General features: G+C 39.5%; 1 protein-coding gene across 1 annotated transcript in view; it reads right to left on the reverse strand.

Moving 5' to 3' along the window:
• Positions 1-7791: 7791 nt before the first annotated feature.
• Positions 7792-17148, reverse strand: part of LOC133630942 (glypican-1-like) — a 235915-nt gene continuing 226558 nt past the window's right edge. Inside the window, exon 10 of the mRNA XM_062022819.1 lies at positions 7792-17050. Coding sequence (XP_061878803.1) covers positions 16839-17050 — 212 coding nt within the window. The 3' untranslated portion in view covers positions 7792-16838. The remainder of the gene's footprint in view (positions 17051-17148) is intronic.

Below are 17148 nucleotides of genomic sequence, written 5' to 3' on the forward strand. Positions count from 1 at the left end.
AGAGATCAGAAGGCATAAGAAAAAGAAAAAGTATCTGCATTTGATTGTTTACATTTGATTATTAGCAATCCGGGGAGGGTGTTAGTTTAGGGTTGTAGCTGCCTGGAGGTGAACTTTTATTGCGGTTTTGAAGGAGGATAGAGATGCCCTTTCTTTTATACCTGTTGGGAGCGCATTCCACATTGATGTGGCATAGAAAGAGAATGAGTTAAGACCTTTGTTAGTTCGGAATCTGGGTTTAACGTGGTTAGTGGAGCACCCCCTGGTGTTGTGGTTATGGCGGTCATTTACGTTAAGGAAGTAGTTTGACATGTACTTCGGTATCAGGGAGGTGTAGCGGATTTTATAGACTAGGCTCAGTGCATATCACATATCATATAAATGATGAAATCTTAACATTGCAACACATGCCAATACGGCCGGGTTAACTTATAAAGTGCAACTTTAAATTTCCCGCTAAACTTCCGGATGAAAACGTCCATGTATGACGACGTATGCGCGGAGTGAACAAAAGTATTGGGACACCATTGTATCCCAATACAAACAGCTCTGTTTTCATCGAAAAATTCCACAGTATTCCGGACATCTGTGTTGGTGAATCTTTTGCAATTTGTTTAATGAACAATGAAGACTGCAAAGAAGAAAGCTGTAGGTGGGATCGGTGTATTAGCGGCGGACTACAGCAACACAACCAGGAGGACTTTGAGATGGATAGCAAACGCGCTACTGTGAGTACAGCTTTGGCCTCCAAACATTTGATCACCTGTCTGTACGTGCGTGGCGCTATGTGCATGTCACGTACGTAACTTTGGGGAAATATATGTTTCTTGCCGACTCTGATGGCGGCCGGGGTGTCGTCGAAAGCTACAACGCCCGCCGCCGCACCACTGTCCTCACCTTGACTTCCTCCGTCTCCTGGCTGCCGACCGCATCGTTGATCGGGTGAAGTCCTTTGTCGCGCCGTCGATTACTGGAACGCAGGTGAGCAGGGGTCGTGATGAGCAGATGAGGGCTGGCTGGCGTAGGTGCAGAGCTAATGTTTTTAGCATAGCTCTGTCGAGGTCCCGTAGCTAAGTTAGCTTCAATGGCGTCGTTAGCAACAGCATTGTTAAGCTTTGCCAGGCTGGAAAGCATTAACCGTGTTGTTACAGGTCCATGGTTTAATAGTATTGTTGATTTTCTGTCTATCCTTCCAGTCAGGGGTTTATTTCTTTTGTTTCTATCTGTATTTAAGCTCGATGCTATCACGTTATCTACGTAGCTAAAGTGTTTCGCCGATGCATTGTCGTGGAGATAAAAGTCACTGTGAATGTCCATTTCGAGTTCTCGACTCTCATTTTCAAGAGGATATAGTATCCAAGGTGGTTTAAAATACAAATCCGTGATCCACAATAGAAAAAGGAGAAAGTGTGGAATCCAATGAGCCCTTGTACCTAAGTTACGGTCAGAGCGAAAAAAGATACGTCCTGCACTGCACTCTGGTCCCTCACTCTCACGTTCCTCATACACAAATCTTTCATCCTCGCTCAAATTAATGGGGTAATCGTCGCTTTTTCGGTCCGAATCGCTCTTGCTGCATTGAAAACAATAGGGAAATGTGAGGAGCCTTTCAACCTGTGACGTCACGCTACTTCCGGTACAGGCAAGGCTTTTTTTTATCAGCGACCAAAAGTTGCGAACTTTATCGTCGATGTTCTCTACTAAATCCTTTTAGCAAACATATGGCAATATCGTGAAATGATCAAGTATGACACATAAAATGGATCTGCTATCCCCGTTTAAATAAAAAAAAATCATTTCAGTAGGCCTTTAAATCGTGTAGTGTACCTAATGTTGTGGCCATAGGCCACAATAAACAATATTATTAAACGATAAGTAGAAGTTGGACACACTTTATTGGCAGGAGAAAGTGTATATACAGTATTAATAATATGCACTATACAAAATTGTACCAATATCAATATGATTTATAGGTACAACTTGTTTAGAAAATGTGAACAATTGTGTTATATTATTATTGTACAATTATCTGCAGTTTATATAATTATTTCTAAAAAATAAAAAAAAATTGGTCATTTGTTATTGTATTAAAACAACGGAAGGATTAATATACTGTATATATTAAGTATTTATTGTGAATACTAAATGATCATACAATGTTTGTCTTCATAAATCTCTTAAGTAGAGTAAAAAATATCAATAATTAAACCAGTTGAAATAAAATACTGGTTACCCATCAGTGTTTTCCCAAAATTAATTTTATAATGATGATATATTTCTTTTTTCCCAAAATATTGTTAAAATGTACTTATCCCAATCGTCCACTAGATGGCAGTGCGAGTATTTACAACAGTGGACGCCTCATCTTCAGTCACGCAAATAAAACCTGCAGCTTCTCTCGAGTCACAAGACAAACAACTGCTGCTCACCTCCCAACACAATCTTGTCCCTCACAGAAGCCATTTGTGGAACAACATTAGACGCCAAGTCTGGCATTTTTGCTCAGACGAATCTAATGAGGTGCAACCTGAGGGAGAAGATTGCTTATTTGTTCTTCCTTTATAGTAAGAGGTTCACTTATTCCTGTGACAATGATGTCTGGAACACTTCAACTCCCAGAAGGCAGCCAAATGGCTGGATGAACTCAGGTGTGACCCACGCCGCTTGTCACCGTTGTTCTGTAAATGATTGCTCCACACAGACTACGTGCCGTTTATTCTTAACTGCCTCTGCTGCCATCACAGTTTGTTTTGGCGTGTCTACGGGAGACACTTTTTTTTGACAAAAAAAAAAAAATTCCAATATTCTGGTAAAAAAGTTGCCGTATAAGAATTTTTACAATATTTAGATCTTTTTAAATTATTTTACAAGTCAAAATTGTGGAATTTTAGAAGATTAAAGTCGAATATATTATGAAAAAATGAATAAAACGTAAGTAAAACGTTGTCATTGTACAAACCCTGTTTCCATATGAGTTGGGAAATTGTGTTAGATGTAAATATAAACGGAATACAATGATTTGCAAATCCTTTTCAACCCATATTCAATTGAATGCACTATAAAGACAACATATTTGATGTTCACACTCATAAACTTTATTTTATTTTTGCAAATAATAATTAACTTAGAATTTCATGGCTGCAACACGTGCCAAAGTAGTTGGGAAAGGGCATGTTCACCACTGTGTTGCATGGCCTTTCCTTTTAACAACACCCAATAAACCTTTGGGAACTGAGGAGACACATTTTTTAAGCTTCTCAGGTGGAATTATTTCCCATTCTTGCTTGATGTACAGCTTAAGTTGTTCAACAGTCCGGGGGTCTCCGTTGTGGTATTTTAGGCTTCATAATGCGCCACACATTTTCAATGGGAGACAGGTCTGGACTACACGCAGGCCAGTCTAGTACCCGCACTCTTTTACTATGAAGCCACGTTGATGCAACACGTGGCTTGGCATTGTCTTGCTGAAATAAGCAGGGGCGTCCATGGTAACGTTGCTTGGATGGCAACATATGTTGCTCCAAAACCTGTATGTACCTTTCAGCATTAAAGGCGCCTTCACAGATGTGTAAGTTACCCATGTCTTGGGCACTAATACACCTCCATACCATCACAGATGCTGGCTTTTCAACTTTGCGCCTATAACAATCCGGATGGTTCTTTTCCTCTTTGGTCCGGAGGACACGACGTCCACAGTTTCCAAAAACAATTTGAAATGTGGGCTTGTCAGACCACAGAACACTTTTCCACTTTGTATCAGTCCATCTTAGATGAGCTCAGGCCCAGCGAAGCCGACGGCGTTTCTGGGTGTTGTTGATAAATGGTTTTCGCCTTGCATAGGAGAGTTTTAACTTGCACTTACAGATGTAGCGACCAACTGTAGTTACTGACAATGGGTTTCTGAAGTGTTCCTGAGCCCATGTGGTGATATCATTTACACACTATTGTCGCTTGTTGAAGCAGTACAGCCTAAGTTATCGAAGGTCCTCAACTTTATCAGTATTTATTGCCACCTTTCCCAACTTCTTTGTCATGTGTTGCTGGCATCAAATTCTCAAGTTAATGATTATTTGCAAAAAAAAAAAAGTTTATCAGTTTGAACATCAAATATGTTGTCTTTGTAGCATATTCAACTGAATATGGGTTGGAAAGGATTTGCAAATCATTGTATTCCGTTTATATTTACATCTAACACAATTTCCCAACTCATATGGAAACGGGGTTTGAAAAATAATCATACACTGCAGGAATATTTTGAGGCAAAAATTACAATTTGACAAGAAAAAGTATGCCATTTTACATGATTCAATTATTGTGAAAATATTGGCCTTTTTTTTAACAAAAAAGTTACTAAAGTTGTGTGAATAAAGTAATCGTACAACAATTATTCACTTTAGTAATATTTTGAGAAAAAGGTTTACATTTTACAGACACAAAAACACTATCAAATAAAAACGTTAAACTAAAAAGTCAAAGGCATTTGACAGTAGGATTGCTCCTTTGCATCAGAACAGTTGTTTTTCTCACTACAATAGGGCGAAATCATCCTTGCCCAGGCACACCCTCCTCTTTTTGGAGTATAAATATTTGGGGTTTTGGCACCAGCCACTAGACTAGATCTGAATAATCTAAGTGTGAGACTAGTTGTGACCAATCTAAGTCTGAAACTAGATCTGACCAATCTAAGTCTAAGACTAGATGTGACAAGTCTAAGTGTAAGACTAGATGTGACCAGTCTAAGTCTAGGACTAGATCTGACCAATCCAAGTCTAAGACTAGATGTGACCAATCTAAGTCTAAGACTAGATGTAACCAATCTAAGTCTAAGACTAGATGTGACCAATCTGAATCTAAAACTAGATGTGACCAATGTAAGTCTAAGACTAGATCTGACCAATCCAAGTGTAAGACTAGATGTGACCAATTTAAGTCTAAGACTAGATGTGACCAATCTAAGTCTAAGACTAGATGTGACCGATCTAAGTCTAAGACTAGATGTGACCAATTTAAGTCTAAGACTAGATGTGACCAATCTAAGTCTAAGACTAGATGTGACCAATCTAAGTCTAAGACTAGATGTGACCAATCTAAGTCTAAGACTAGATGTGACCAATCTAAGACTAGATGTGACCAATCTAAGTCTAAAACTAGATGTGACCAACCTAAAACTAGATGTGACCAATCTAAGTCTAAAACTAGATGTGACCAATGTAAGTCTAAGACTAGATCTGACCAATCTAAGTCTAAGACTAAATCTGACCAATCTAAGTCTAATGCTAGATCTGACCAATCTAAGTGTAAGACTAAATGTGACCAATATAAGTCTAAGACTAGATGTGACCAATGTAAGTCTAAGACTAGATGTGACCAATCTAAAACTAGATGTGACCAATCTAAAACTAGATGTGACCAATCTAAGTCTAAGACTAGATGTGACCAATCTAAGTCTAAGACTAGATGTGACCAATGTAAGACTAGATGTGACCCCGACTTAAACAAGTTGAAAAACTTATTCGGGTGTTACCATTTAGTGGTCAATTGTACGGAATATGTACTTCACTGTGCAACCTACTAATAAAAGTCTCAATCAATCAATCAATCAAACCAGTCTAAGACTAGATGTGACCAATCTAAGTCTAAGACTAGATGTGACCAATCTAAGACTAGATGGGACCAGTCTAAGACTAGATGTCACCAATCTATCTCTAAGACTAGAAGTGACCAATATAAGTTCAAGACTAGTTGTGACCAATCTAAGACTACGACTAGATCTGACCAATCTAAGTCTAAGACTGGATGTGACCAAACTAAGACTAGATGTGACCAATCTAAGTCTAAGACTAGATGTGACCAATCTAAGTCTAAGACTAGATGTGACCAATCTAAGTCTAAGACTAGATGTGACCAATCTAAGACTTGATGTGACCAATCTAAGTTTAAGACTAGATGTGGCCAATCTAAGTCTAAGACTAGATGTGACCAATCTAAGTCTAAAACTAGATGTGACCAATGTAAGTCTAAGACTAGATCTGACCAATCTAAGTGTAAGACTAGATGTGACCAATCTAAGTCTAAGACTAGATGTGACCAATGTAAGTCTAAGACTAGATGTGATCAATCTAAGTCTAAAACTAGATGTGACCAATGTAAGTCTAAGACTAGATCTGATCAATCTAAGTGTAAGACTAGATGTGACCAATATAAGTCTAAGACTAGATGTGACCAATCTAAGACTAGATGTGACCAATCTAAGATGAGACGTGACCAATCTAAGTGTAAGACTAGATGTGACCAATCTAAGTCTAAGACTAGATGTGACCAATCTAAGACTAGATGTGACCAATGTAAGTCTAAGACTAGATGTGACCAATCTAAAACTAGATGTGACCAATCTAAAACTAGATGTGACCAATCTAAGTCTAAGACTAGATGTGACCAATCTAAGTCTAAGACTAGATGTGACCAATCTAAGACTAGATGTGACCAGTCTAAGACTAGATGTGACCAATCTAAGTCTAAGACTAGATGTGACCAATCTAAGACTAGATGGGACCAGTCTAAGACTAGATGTCACCAATCTATCTCTAAGACTAGAAGTGACCAATCTAAGTTCAAGACTAGTTGTGACCAATCTAAGACTACGACTAGATCTGACCAATCTAAGTTTAGGACTGGATGTGACCAAACTAAGACTAGATGTGACCAATATAAGTCTAAGACTAGATGTGACCAATCTAAGTCTAAGACTAGATGTGACCAATCTAAGTCTAAGACTAGATGTGACCAATCTAAGACTTGATGTGACCAATCTAAGTTTAAGACTAGATGTGGCCAATCTAAGTCTAAGACTAGATGTGACCAATCTAAGTCTAAAACTAGATGTGACCAATGTAAGTCTAAGACTAGATCTGACCAATCTAAGTGTAAGACTAGATGTGACCAATCAAAGTCTAAGACTAGATGTGACCAATGTAAGTCTAAGACTAGATGTGATCAATCTAAGTCTAAAACTAGATGTGACCAATGTAAGTCTAAGACTAGATCTGATCAATCTAAGTGTAAGACTAGATGTGACCAATATAAGTCTAAGACTAGATGTGACCAATATAAGTCTAAGACTAGATGTGACCAATCTAAGACTAGATGTGACCAATCTAAGATGAGACGTGACCAATCTAAGTGTAAGACTAGATGTGACCAATCTAAGTCTAAGACTAGATGTGACCAATCTAAGACTAGATGTGACCAATGTAAGTCTAAGACTAGATGTGACCAATGTAAGTCTAAGACTAGATGTGACCAATGTAAGTGTAAGACTAGATGTGACCAATCTAAGTCTAGGTGTAACTAGTCTAAGTCTAAGATAGAATCAGTATTTCCAACAGATCAGAGATATTTCCAGCTAAAGTTACTTCAGTAAAAAAAGCAGATGTCAGTCTACCCAATCATAGCCCCGCCCCTAAACCCAGCACTCCAGTGGTGCAGCCCATTGTGATGTCATACCTGCATTTACAGAAGAAAGGTGGCTAATTGTCGGTCATTGAGTGGTCAATTTTAAGCTAACAGCCGTTTGGCTGCCTTCTGGGACTTGCAGGGGGAGTAAGGAAACCCTGGGAGTTCTGGCATTAAAACAGCGTCTTTGCAGTGAGGAAAGGTTTTCTGAAGGCCAAGTGAGTCCACCACCTCCTGTGGTGTTCCAGAAGTTGTCCTGAGGGACGACACATGCCACATTTTGCAGGTGGGCGCTAAAAAGAAAGAAACGTGACACCAAGCAATGTGAAAATCTTACAATGTATATAATTGACCATTCTGAAGATTTCTTTTGGAAGATACAACAGCAAACATCTGCATTGCTCTTTTTAAACCTCTTTCCGACATTTCTCCTCACCATAAACTTCTGATAAGAACATAAGCCAAACAAAATAAAAGTACATCAAAACAAGAAAGCACAAAAATGTTCACTTTGATGTCCGAGTCACGCTCACCCCGGATCTCCACTGGACGCAGAACTTCTAGATCAGTTTGGCTAAAGTCTTCCTGCCTGGGACAGGAAGTCAAACACTAAAGAAATGATTTGCTTGATTTTCAAAATAAAATACTTTTTGTACTTTAACACTTTGACGGCGATGAAGTCAAAGGTTTTCAGTCGTCGTTTCACCGTGTTGTCACAAATGCTGACTCTGGAGGTCCAAAATCAAAGAATCATATTACAGGCATATCCTGGACGGCTATTTGGGGGCCTGCCACCGAGTTTCTTGGCAGCTGTTACGCATCCAGCGCAAATCCGGGGCCTGTGTAGCGTGGAGCTCGTTTTACATGGGAGTGATCATCAGCATATGAACTGCACTGACCCGGATATAAGACGGCAAAGTCAAACTAGTCGAACCAGAGCTTTTCTTCCCGTCACTCACGGACAACTGGTGTGTTCAAGGTGGGTCAAGTTAGCAAACTTTGAAGAAAATGTTGACGAATCATCAGACAACTAACTGTCCAGCAGCTAAGGAACCAATCGTTGTTGTTTTTGTGTGATCTACCAGCAGTTTGTCTGATCTCTGGAGAGGATGTTCCCTGGAAAAAGGGTGTGGTCTTATATTCAGGCCCGTCTTATATGCAGCTCAAGACAGTACACTTCTCACTCATTTGCATAAAATCAATGGTCGTCCTCTGCCGGGTGTTGACCATCTTGTGATGTCTTTGTGCAGACAGCGCCACTTATTGGCCTCATAAAAAGTGCAGGTTTTCTTTCTTTCTTTTTTTTGTGTTTTTTTTTTGTAAAGGAGGGGAGAAGGGCGGCTTTGAGTGGGATCCAAAAAATAAAAACTATATAAAAAAGGAGAAGGCGGTGATGACGGGAGCGGGTGAAGAAATCAAACGCTCCCACTGTGAAGTGGTATTTGAGTTGGAATGTCACCGTCACAGCTGGGAGTCCCCCGCCTGGTTGATTGTAAGGATCCGCGTACTTTCACTTTCACTTTCACATCATTTATCTCAAGGGGCTGCGCCAGAAAATATGTAGAAATAAAATCAGCCCCGTGTGGTGCTTGAATTTCTAATGTCGTCCTTTGGGAGTGACGACACTGACTGACCTGCCGCACTCCACAGGGCGGACACAACTAAATGGAGGGGCACACACACACACACACACACACACACACACACACACACACACACACACACACACACACACACACACACACACACATACATGTCTTGCCTACTTTGTGTGGACCCACGTTTGGTTAGTAGGTTGTGAGGGCCCCCCTTTCCACTATAGCTAGAATGATGAAAAAAATATATCTAGCACTAGATGGGAGTAGAGCAGGGGTCACCAACGCGGTGCCCGCGGGCACCAGGTAGCCCGTAAGGACCAGATGAGTAGCCCGCTGGCCTGTTCTAAAAATAGCTCAAATAGCAGCACTTACCAGTGAGTTGCCTCTATTTTTTAAATTTTATTTATTTACTAGCAAGCTGGTCTCGCTTTGCCCGACATATTTAATTCTAAGAGAGACAAAACTCAAATAGAATTTGAAAATCCAAGAAAATATTTTAAAGACTTGGTCTTCACTTGTTTAAATACATTCATTAATTTTTTTACTTTGCTTCTTATAACTTTCAGAAAGACAATTTTAGAGAAAAAATACAACCTTAAAAATAAACACATATGCCTTTTTACCTTTTAAATTCCTTCCTCTTCTTTCCTGACAATTTAAATCAATGTTCAAGTAAATTTATTTTTTTTATTGTAAAGAATAATAAATACATTTTAATTTAATTTTTCATTTTAGCTTCTGTTTTTTCGACGAAGAATATTTGTGAAATATTTCTTCAAATTTATTATGATTAAAATTCAAAACAATTATTCTGGCAAATCTAGAAAATCTGTAGAATCAAATTTAAATCTTATTTCAAAGTCTTTTGAATTTCTTTTAAAATTTTTGTTCTGGAAAATCTAGAAGAAATAATGATTTGTCTTTGTTAGAAATATAGCTTGGTCCAATTTGTTATATATTCTAACACAGTGCAGATTGGATTTTAACCTATTTAAAACATCATCAAAATTCTAAAATTAATCTTAATCAGGAAATATTACTAATGATGTTCCATAAATTATTTTTTAATTTTTTCAAAAAGATTTGTATTAGCTAGTTTTTCTCTTTTTTTTTCCGGTTGAATTTTAAAGAGTTGAAATTGAAGATAAACTATGTTTTAAAATGTAATTGTCATTTTTTTCGTGTTTTCTCCTCTTTTAAACCGTTGAATTAAGTGTAAACATCATTAATTATTAATAATAATATAGAGTTAAAGGTAAATTGAGCAAATTGGCTATTTCTGGCAATGTATTTAATTGTGTATCAAACTGGTAGCCCTTTGCATTAATCAGTACCCAAGAAGTAGCTCTTGGTTTCAAAAAGGTTGGTGACCCCTGGAGTAGAGAGTTGCAACCTCACTTCAGAATGCGAAACACACAAAGTAAAAAAAATATTAGGTAAAATGGCCACTGCCCAGTTAGCTCATACACGTCTTTAAATCTCTGGATTGATGAAGTAATGTGTTGATCATTCTTACTGGGGACCCTGGGGAAAAATAGTTAATATGGTTCATGGGGACCAAATTTAAATAATTTTGCATAATTCACACAAAATGTGTACGTGACTACTGAGGACCATTTAAAAAAAAAAAAAAGAAGTTCAAATTAAATATGACATGATCCTCAGAATACAGCACTATCATTTAAAAAGGTCCACCTTTAGGGGACCTGTTTTTTGGTCCCCATACCATCAGAGGTCCCCTAAAGGTGACTGTGTGAACAGAGCGATGTCCCTATTAAGTAAGCATTGCCAGAACACACACACACACACACACACACACACACACACACACACACACACACACACACACACACACACAAACACACGCACACAAACACACGCACACAAACATTCTTGTATTTGTTACCTTCTTGAGACCTCCGAAAAATATCTACCTCTTTAGTACCACCCTTTCTAGATATATAAAGATTAGTATTTACAACTTTAATAATATATACAAACTATGCAAATATAAAAAAGGTAATTTTGTAGTTGTTTTTTTTGTAATTGTTTTTTAATTCTTCAGGATTTACTTCAAGTTATTACAGTATGTCTCTAAAGACATATTTTATTTTTTTTAAATTAATTTTGGCCAAAGGGGGTACATTTCAATTTCTTACACACACTTGTTATTACATAAGTTGACCAGAGGGGGAGCACTTTTAAAAGCGACACACAGTCAATTTGAAAAATCCCCTCTTTTTGGGACCACCCTCATTTTGATAGATTTCACCACTAGGGGTGCAAATGAGATCTTTATTTTTTGTAATGTGCTTAAGGCCGATGACAAACGAGTCACGGACCACATTAGGCCCCTGTGCCGCACTTTGGGCAACCCAGCTGTAGAGGCTAATTGTTAATGGCCACTATAGTCTTAGTACCGTAGTGTATTTGTTCATCCTATGGTCTTACATCAGCACCGGAAGTCGTACAATCAGCTGTTCACCTGGCGGTTTTTTCGGGGATGAATAGGGAAGTCCTTCTTTAGCTACCGTCTTGTTTTATCATATATTGCTGCCTTTGCAATGTTTACTTTTGCATGCACATTAAGTCAACAAAAAATCCTGACTTTGGAGCAATGTTCACAGACTCTAGTATTTGGCTCTCTATTAGATGCAATGGGTTTCCGTATTGGGACCATGATTTATGTCTTAACTTGTTCACACCTCTTCATATGGAAGGTACTTTTCATTGTTGATGTCTCAAGAAGGGTAGAAATACAAGAACACACACACACACACACACACACACACACACACACACACACACACACACACACACACACACACACACACACACACACACACACACACACACACACACACACACACACACACACACACACACAAACACACACTCTACACATTTAAATTCTATTTTATTCTTTCAAAAATGTCCTTGTTGACCAAACTGCAGTAATATCAAAATAATACAAGCAGTTTAGACATTTGTCTGTTTTAATACCACCTCTTTGATTCCTTTTTAAATGGCACGCCATTTAAAGGGCACACACTGTTGTGGGATGAGCAGCACAACATTGTGTTAATCAGCGACTATTCCCACAATGTGTTGGTGTAAGGAACGGAACTGTCGCTTGGAGGGTCAACGTGGTGGGTGTTGCGGTCATGCCAGGGTGTGACCACCACAACCTTTGTTTAGGCTTAAATAGTGTGACGCTGCCCCACAACAGTGTTGGACCAGGCATCCGTATGTGTTCCCTGCAAACGATGCACTGTTCAAAGGGCAATAAACAGCGAACTAAACACTAGTGAGATCAGTGTTATGTAGGTGCTCCAGTTACTACCGCAACCTTGTTGGCCGACTTTCTACTCGAAAAGCGGGATGCCGCCCCACAGCAATGTGTGACCACTAACTAAACACTCTCGGATCTACTTGGGTGTTATATTGGTGCTAGAGTGACCACCGCAACCTTGTTGGCGGACTTCCTGCTTGAGGAGTGGGCTGTCATCTCACAACAGTGTGTGACAAGGTAGTCATCCTCGTTCCCTGTAAACGAGGCACTGTTCAAGGGGAAATAAACAGCTAAATAAACACTAGTGGGATTAATTTGGGTGATATGTTAATGCTACAGTGAATGGAACAATCTTGTTGGCTGACTTCCTGCTCAAGAAGTGGGATGCCGCTCCACAGCTGTGTGTGGTCAGGCATTTATGCTTGTTCCCTGCAAACAGAGCACTTATAAAAGGGAAATAAACTGCGAGCTGGTGCTAGAGTAACCACCATGACCTTGTCAGTCGACTTCCTTCTTAAAGGGTGGACTGCTATACCACAACAGTGTGTGACCTGGCATTCATGCACGTTATTTTCAAACGAGACAATGCTTAAAATGAACTAAACAACCAAACACTAGTGGGAACCTTGACGGCCGACTTCCTGCTTGAGAAGTGGGATGCCGTCCCACAGCTGTGTGTGACCAAGCATTTATGCTTGTTCCCTGCAAACAGGGCACTGTTCAAAGTGAAACAAACAGCTAACTAAACACTTGTGGGATCATCTTGAGTGTTAGAGTAACCACCAGGACCTTGTCAGCCGACTTCCTTCTTAAGGGGTAGACTGCCATCCCACAACAGGGTGTGACCAGGCATTCAGGCTCGTTCCCTGCAAACGAGGCACTGCTCAAAGTGAAATAAACAAATAACCAAACACTAGTGGGAACCTTGTTGGCTGATTTCCGGCTCGAGAAGTGGGAAATCGTCCCACGGCTGTGTGTGACCACTAACTAAACACTTGTGGGATCACTTTGGAGGTTATTTGACCACCACAACCTTTTAAGCCGCCGTCCTACTTGAGAAGAGGAACACTGTCCCACAGCAGTGTGTGACTCAGCATCCACGTTTTTTTTTTTTTTTTTTACCAACATGGCATCATAATAAAGAGGGTTTTATGTCGTTTTGAATGAATTGGCGAGGATCTTTGTTCGGAGAAATGATCTACCAAACACAGCTCTTGAAAGGGTTTTATGTTTGAAGTGGATTGTCCCAGTGTGCCACAGAAGCAAAGATGCATCCTCCACATGATGACGTTCAACAGTAACCATGTGTCATACAGTTCTGTCCCATCATTCCTGACATTTCTAGAGGACGCAGAACTTCTTGCCCACAACTTGAGATATGCCATATTTCTTTGAAAATCCCAGCACTAGTGGGCTTAAAGGGGAACTGCACTTTTTTTTGGAATGTTGCCTGTCATGCACAATTATTATGAAAGACATGACGACGGATGGATTAAAAAAAAAAAAAAAAGCATTCTAAATATATAAAATAAATTAGATCTAAACTGAAACTGCCAAGATACCTGTGGCGGTGGGGGCGTGATCACCATCATTGAGTAATTTGCATAAGAAATGTATACAAATGTAACAAATGTATACATACATTTAAAACAAATCTGTTATTATTAAATAGAATTAACATATTTTTTTCCCGTTTTGCCATATTTTCCATTGTTGCTGCTTATTGTACAAGGTACTTTGTGGAGATTTTTTTCAAGTGTTTCCAGACTTTTAATTACTTTATTTTTTTTAAACAACTAGCAACAAATCTAGCATCTTCTTCTCTTGTTACTATAGACCAGGGGTCGGGAACCTTTTTGGCTGAGAGAGCCATGAAAATACAAGGTACTTGTACTTTCATGTACAAGGTACTTTGTGGAGATTTTTTTTTATTGTACAAGGTACTTTGTGGAGATTTTTTTCAAGTGTTTCCAGACTTTTAATTACTTTTTTTTTTTTTTTTTTTTAAACAACTAGCAACAAATCTAGCATCTTCTTCTGTTGTTATTATAGACCAGGGGTCGGGAGCCTTTTTGGCTGAGAGAGCCATGAAAGTCAAATATTTTAAAATGTATTTCCGTGAGAGCCATATCATATTTTTTTAACACTGAATACAACTAAATGCGTGCATTTTTAAGTAAGACCAACATTTTTAGAGTATAACAAGTCTCTTATTCTTTTTAATAACATCGTTATTCTGAAGCTAACCAATAATAAATAAAATACTTCTTACCATTAATGCGACTTCTTGAACAGGTGTGGTAGAAAACGGATGGATGGATTAAAATGCATGAGAATGTTTTATATTTTGTACGTTATTTTTAACACTGTGATTACCAGCGGAATTATTCACTACTTATCGTGTTAAGCAATGTCAGCTAAGATTTATCTGAGAGCCAGATGCAGTCATCAAAAGAGCCACATCTGGCTCGAGAGCCATAGGTTCCCTACCCCTGTTATAGACTGTACTCGTGTTTGGAGACTCCTTCTGTCCCTCCATGTCCCTGACTTTGGAGGCTGCAGCGAACAAGACGTCACACTTGCTTGGCGCTGTTGCTCTAGTTTCACTTTCTCTTTTTAAAAGCCGCCACTGTCCTCTTAATATTTGCACATTTTGTAGATGGCTGTCCGCGCGTATATCTGCAATATATATCAAAACTACGCCCACATTGCAGACATTATGACAACGCCGGCGTGCGTTTTTGTTTACATCTGGTTTCGGTCGCGCGGTTTTTGGTGATCAAAGAGTTTTTTCAGTGGTCAAGCTTTCGGTACATCACTTTTCAATAGTGCGCAAATAATAGGCTATATATTTATCAAATCATACTGTAACGACCTGCTAATGTTAATGTTTTATGTTCGTGTGGTTTGGATTTGATGACAGTTTTTCCCATGGTCGCAAACACACCGTCCGTGCCCGCAAGGTGATTGGCGGAAAACGAGGAAGTGTTCTTGTGTGTCTGGCGGGGAAGCGCGGAGTCACGGAGACGAAAGTTAAAAATAGGCGTCGAACTTTGTGATTTCTTCTGTGGGCTACAATATATTTATTATAATACTTTCATTTGTTTTCAAGTAAAAAAAACAAACAAATTATTTTCAAGGTGTGGCAGTAATACAAATGCAGTGGCGGCGTGCCACATTCAATGACATTAAGGGGATACCTTATGTATGTAATGTAGTAACAGGCCCATTTATAATACCATTTAATAGTTACGTAATTTGATTATTTTAAGCATACGCGGCGCATTAATTACAAAAACGCATCATGACTTTTGTTTTTTTTCTTTTGTCCCAACTTTATATTTACAGCCATCTATTTTCCAGGTGAGCTGCATTATTTATGATCTACAATAAACTTACAAGGAGCAGGGAAGCGAGGAAACAGTTGATTAGTTAATGTAAACATCGGCACACACAGGAAGTGATCACAGCGCCGCTCTAAATAGTTGGTCTATGTCAGCGTTTATAATAACAATATCACTAATACTTGGGCAATATTCAAGTCACCAAATGTAAATGAGGTATTGTTGCCGCTTTTTGAATGGTTATTTATTGTAATTTATGGGTTCCCATTGGCTGCGCTGTTAGCAGACATTTTTTTTTACGTTTATTTAATATTTAGAGTGCATTAAAAAAATTAATTTGTCGCCAACTCTTTCATAACGATAAGCAAAATTCCCCAAAAAGTGCAGTTCTCCTTTAAAGGTAATGACAATAAAGGACAGAGGTGGCAAAAGAATTCCCTCCTCACAGACTTCCACAGAAGTGAGTGTTCCGGAGGTTTGGATCCTCATCTGTGCAATTAAAATGCAAATGACAGACGGTCATTTTCTATTCCTGCCTCTGCTGCTTCTGTTCTGAGAGCCAAAATTCTGACCTGCAAAGCCTTGGCTGCTAGGGCGGGGGGCCCGGGGCCCAGAAGGTTGCTGTCATTTGAGACATGCATGGATTAAGCTGGGGGGGGGGGGGGGGTTCAGGTTGAGATGATCCACAGCTATTATTACCTCTGAAGTGCTGAGGCTTGATGCATCAAATGGTTTCGCCGCCATGTTAGTTTGCCTCAGCCTGTTTCCAATGTAGCATTTGGGAGTGAATCCACTCTAGGGTCAGTTGTTAACAAATAAATAATACCATAAAATCACTAAGTGCTGTTAAAAGGAGAAATAACAAATGCATGAATTAATGTCCCCCTCTCCCTACTGGAGTTGTGATTACACCATAAACCAGAAGCATAAAAACATAAGATGATCAGCTCTAATGGCATCATATTATAGCGAGACAAGAGCGCTTTTTCCCCCCGTTTCTGCAGTTCTTCCTGTAATGTGTCATTTTGGCAAAGTAACAAACACCCAAACATCTCACCTGCTCCTCCTTCACCTTTTCAGAACCCTCGCAAAGCCCAAACCCAGTCCCCCCTGACCTCAGTCCAAGCGTGGCTGCACTCTCCTCCCCGCCAATTATCGGCGCAGCAGCAAAACCAGCAGCGAGAGAACGTAGGCGAGGACGCTGGGCAGGCTCTGATTGGTCGAGTTTGTCCCCACCTTCTTGATCACTGGGGGGTTGGGGTACTCTCTGCTAAACGGCGTCAAGGTGTCGTCAGTGTGAGGGCCCCGCGAGCACGCTTCGTCGGTGCAGATGGTGCCGCTTCCAGAACCGCTGGCATCGTCACCTGGAGGCACAAGAAGGTAGGAAGGTAGGTCTTTATTGTCATTGCACAAGTACAACAACACTTTGTTTTCAGCACAAACCCGTTCAAGATGATACAAA

The sequence above is a fragment of the Entelurus aequoreus genome, linkage group LG16 (genome assembly GCF_033978785.1).
Source record: "Entelurus aequoreus isolate RoL-2023_Sb linkage group LG16, RoL_Eaeq_v1.1, whole genome shotgun sequence".
Classification (NCBI taxonomy): Eukaryota; Metazoa; Chordata; class Actinopteri; order Syngnathiformes; family Syngnathidae; genus Entelurus; species Entelurus aequoreus.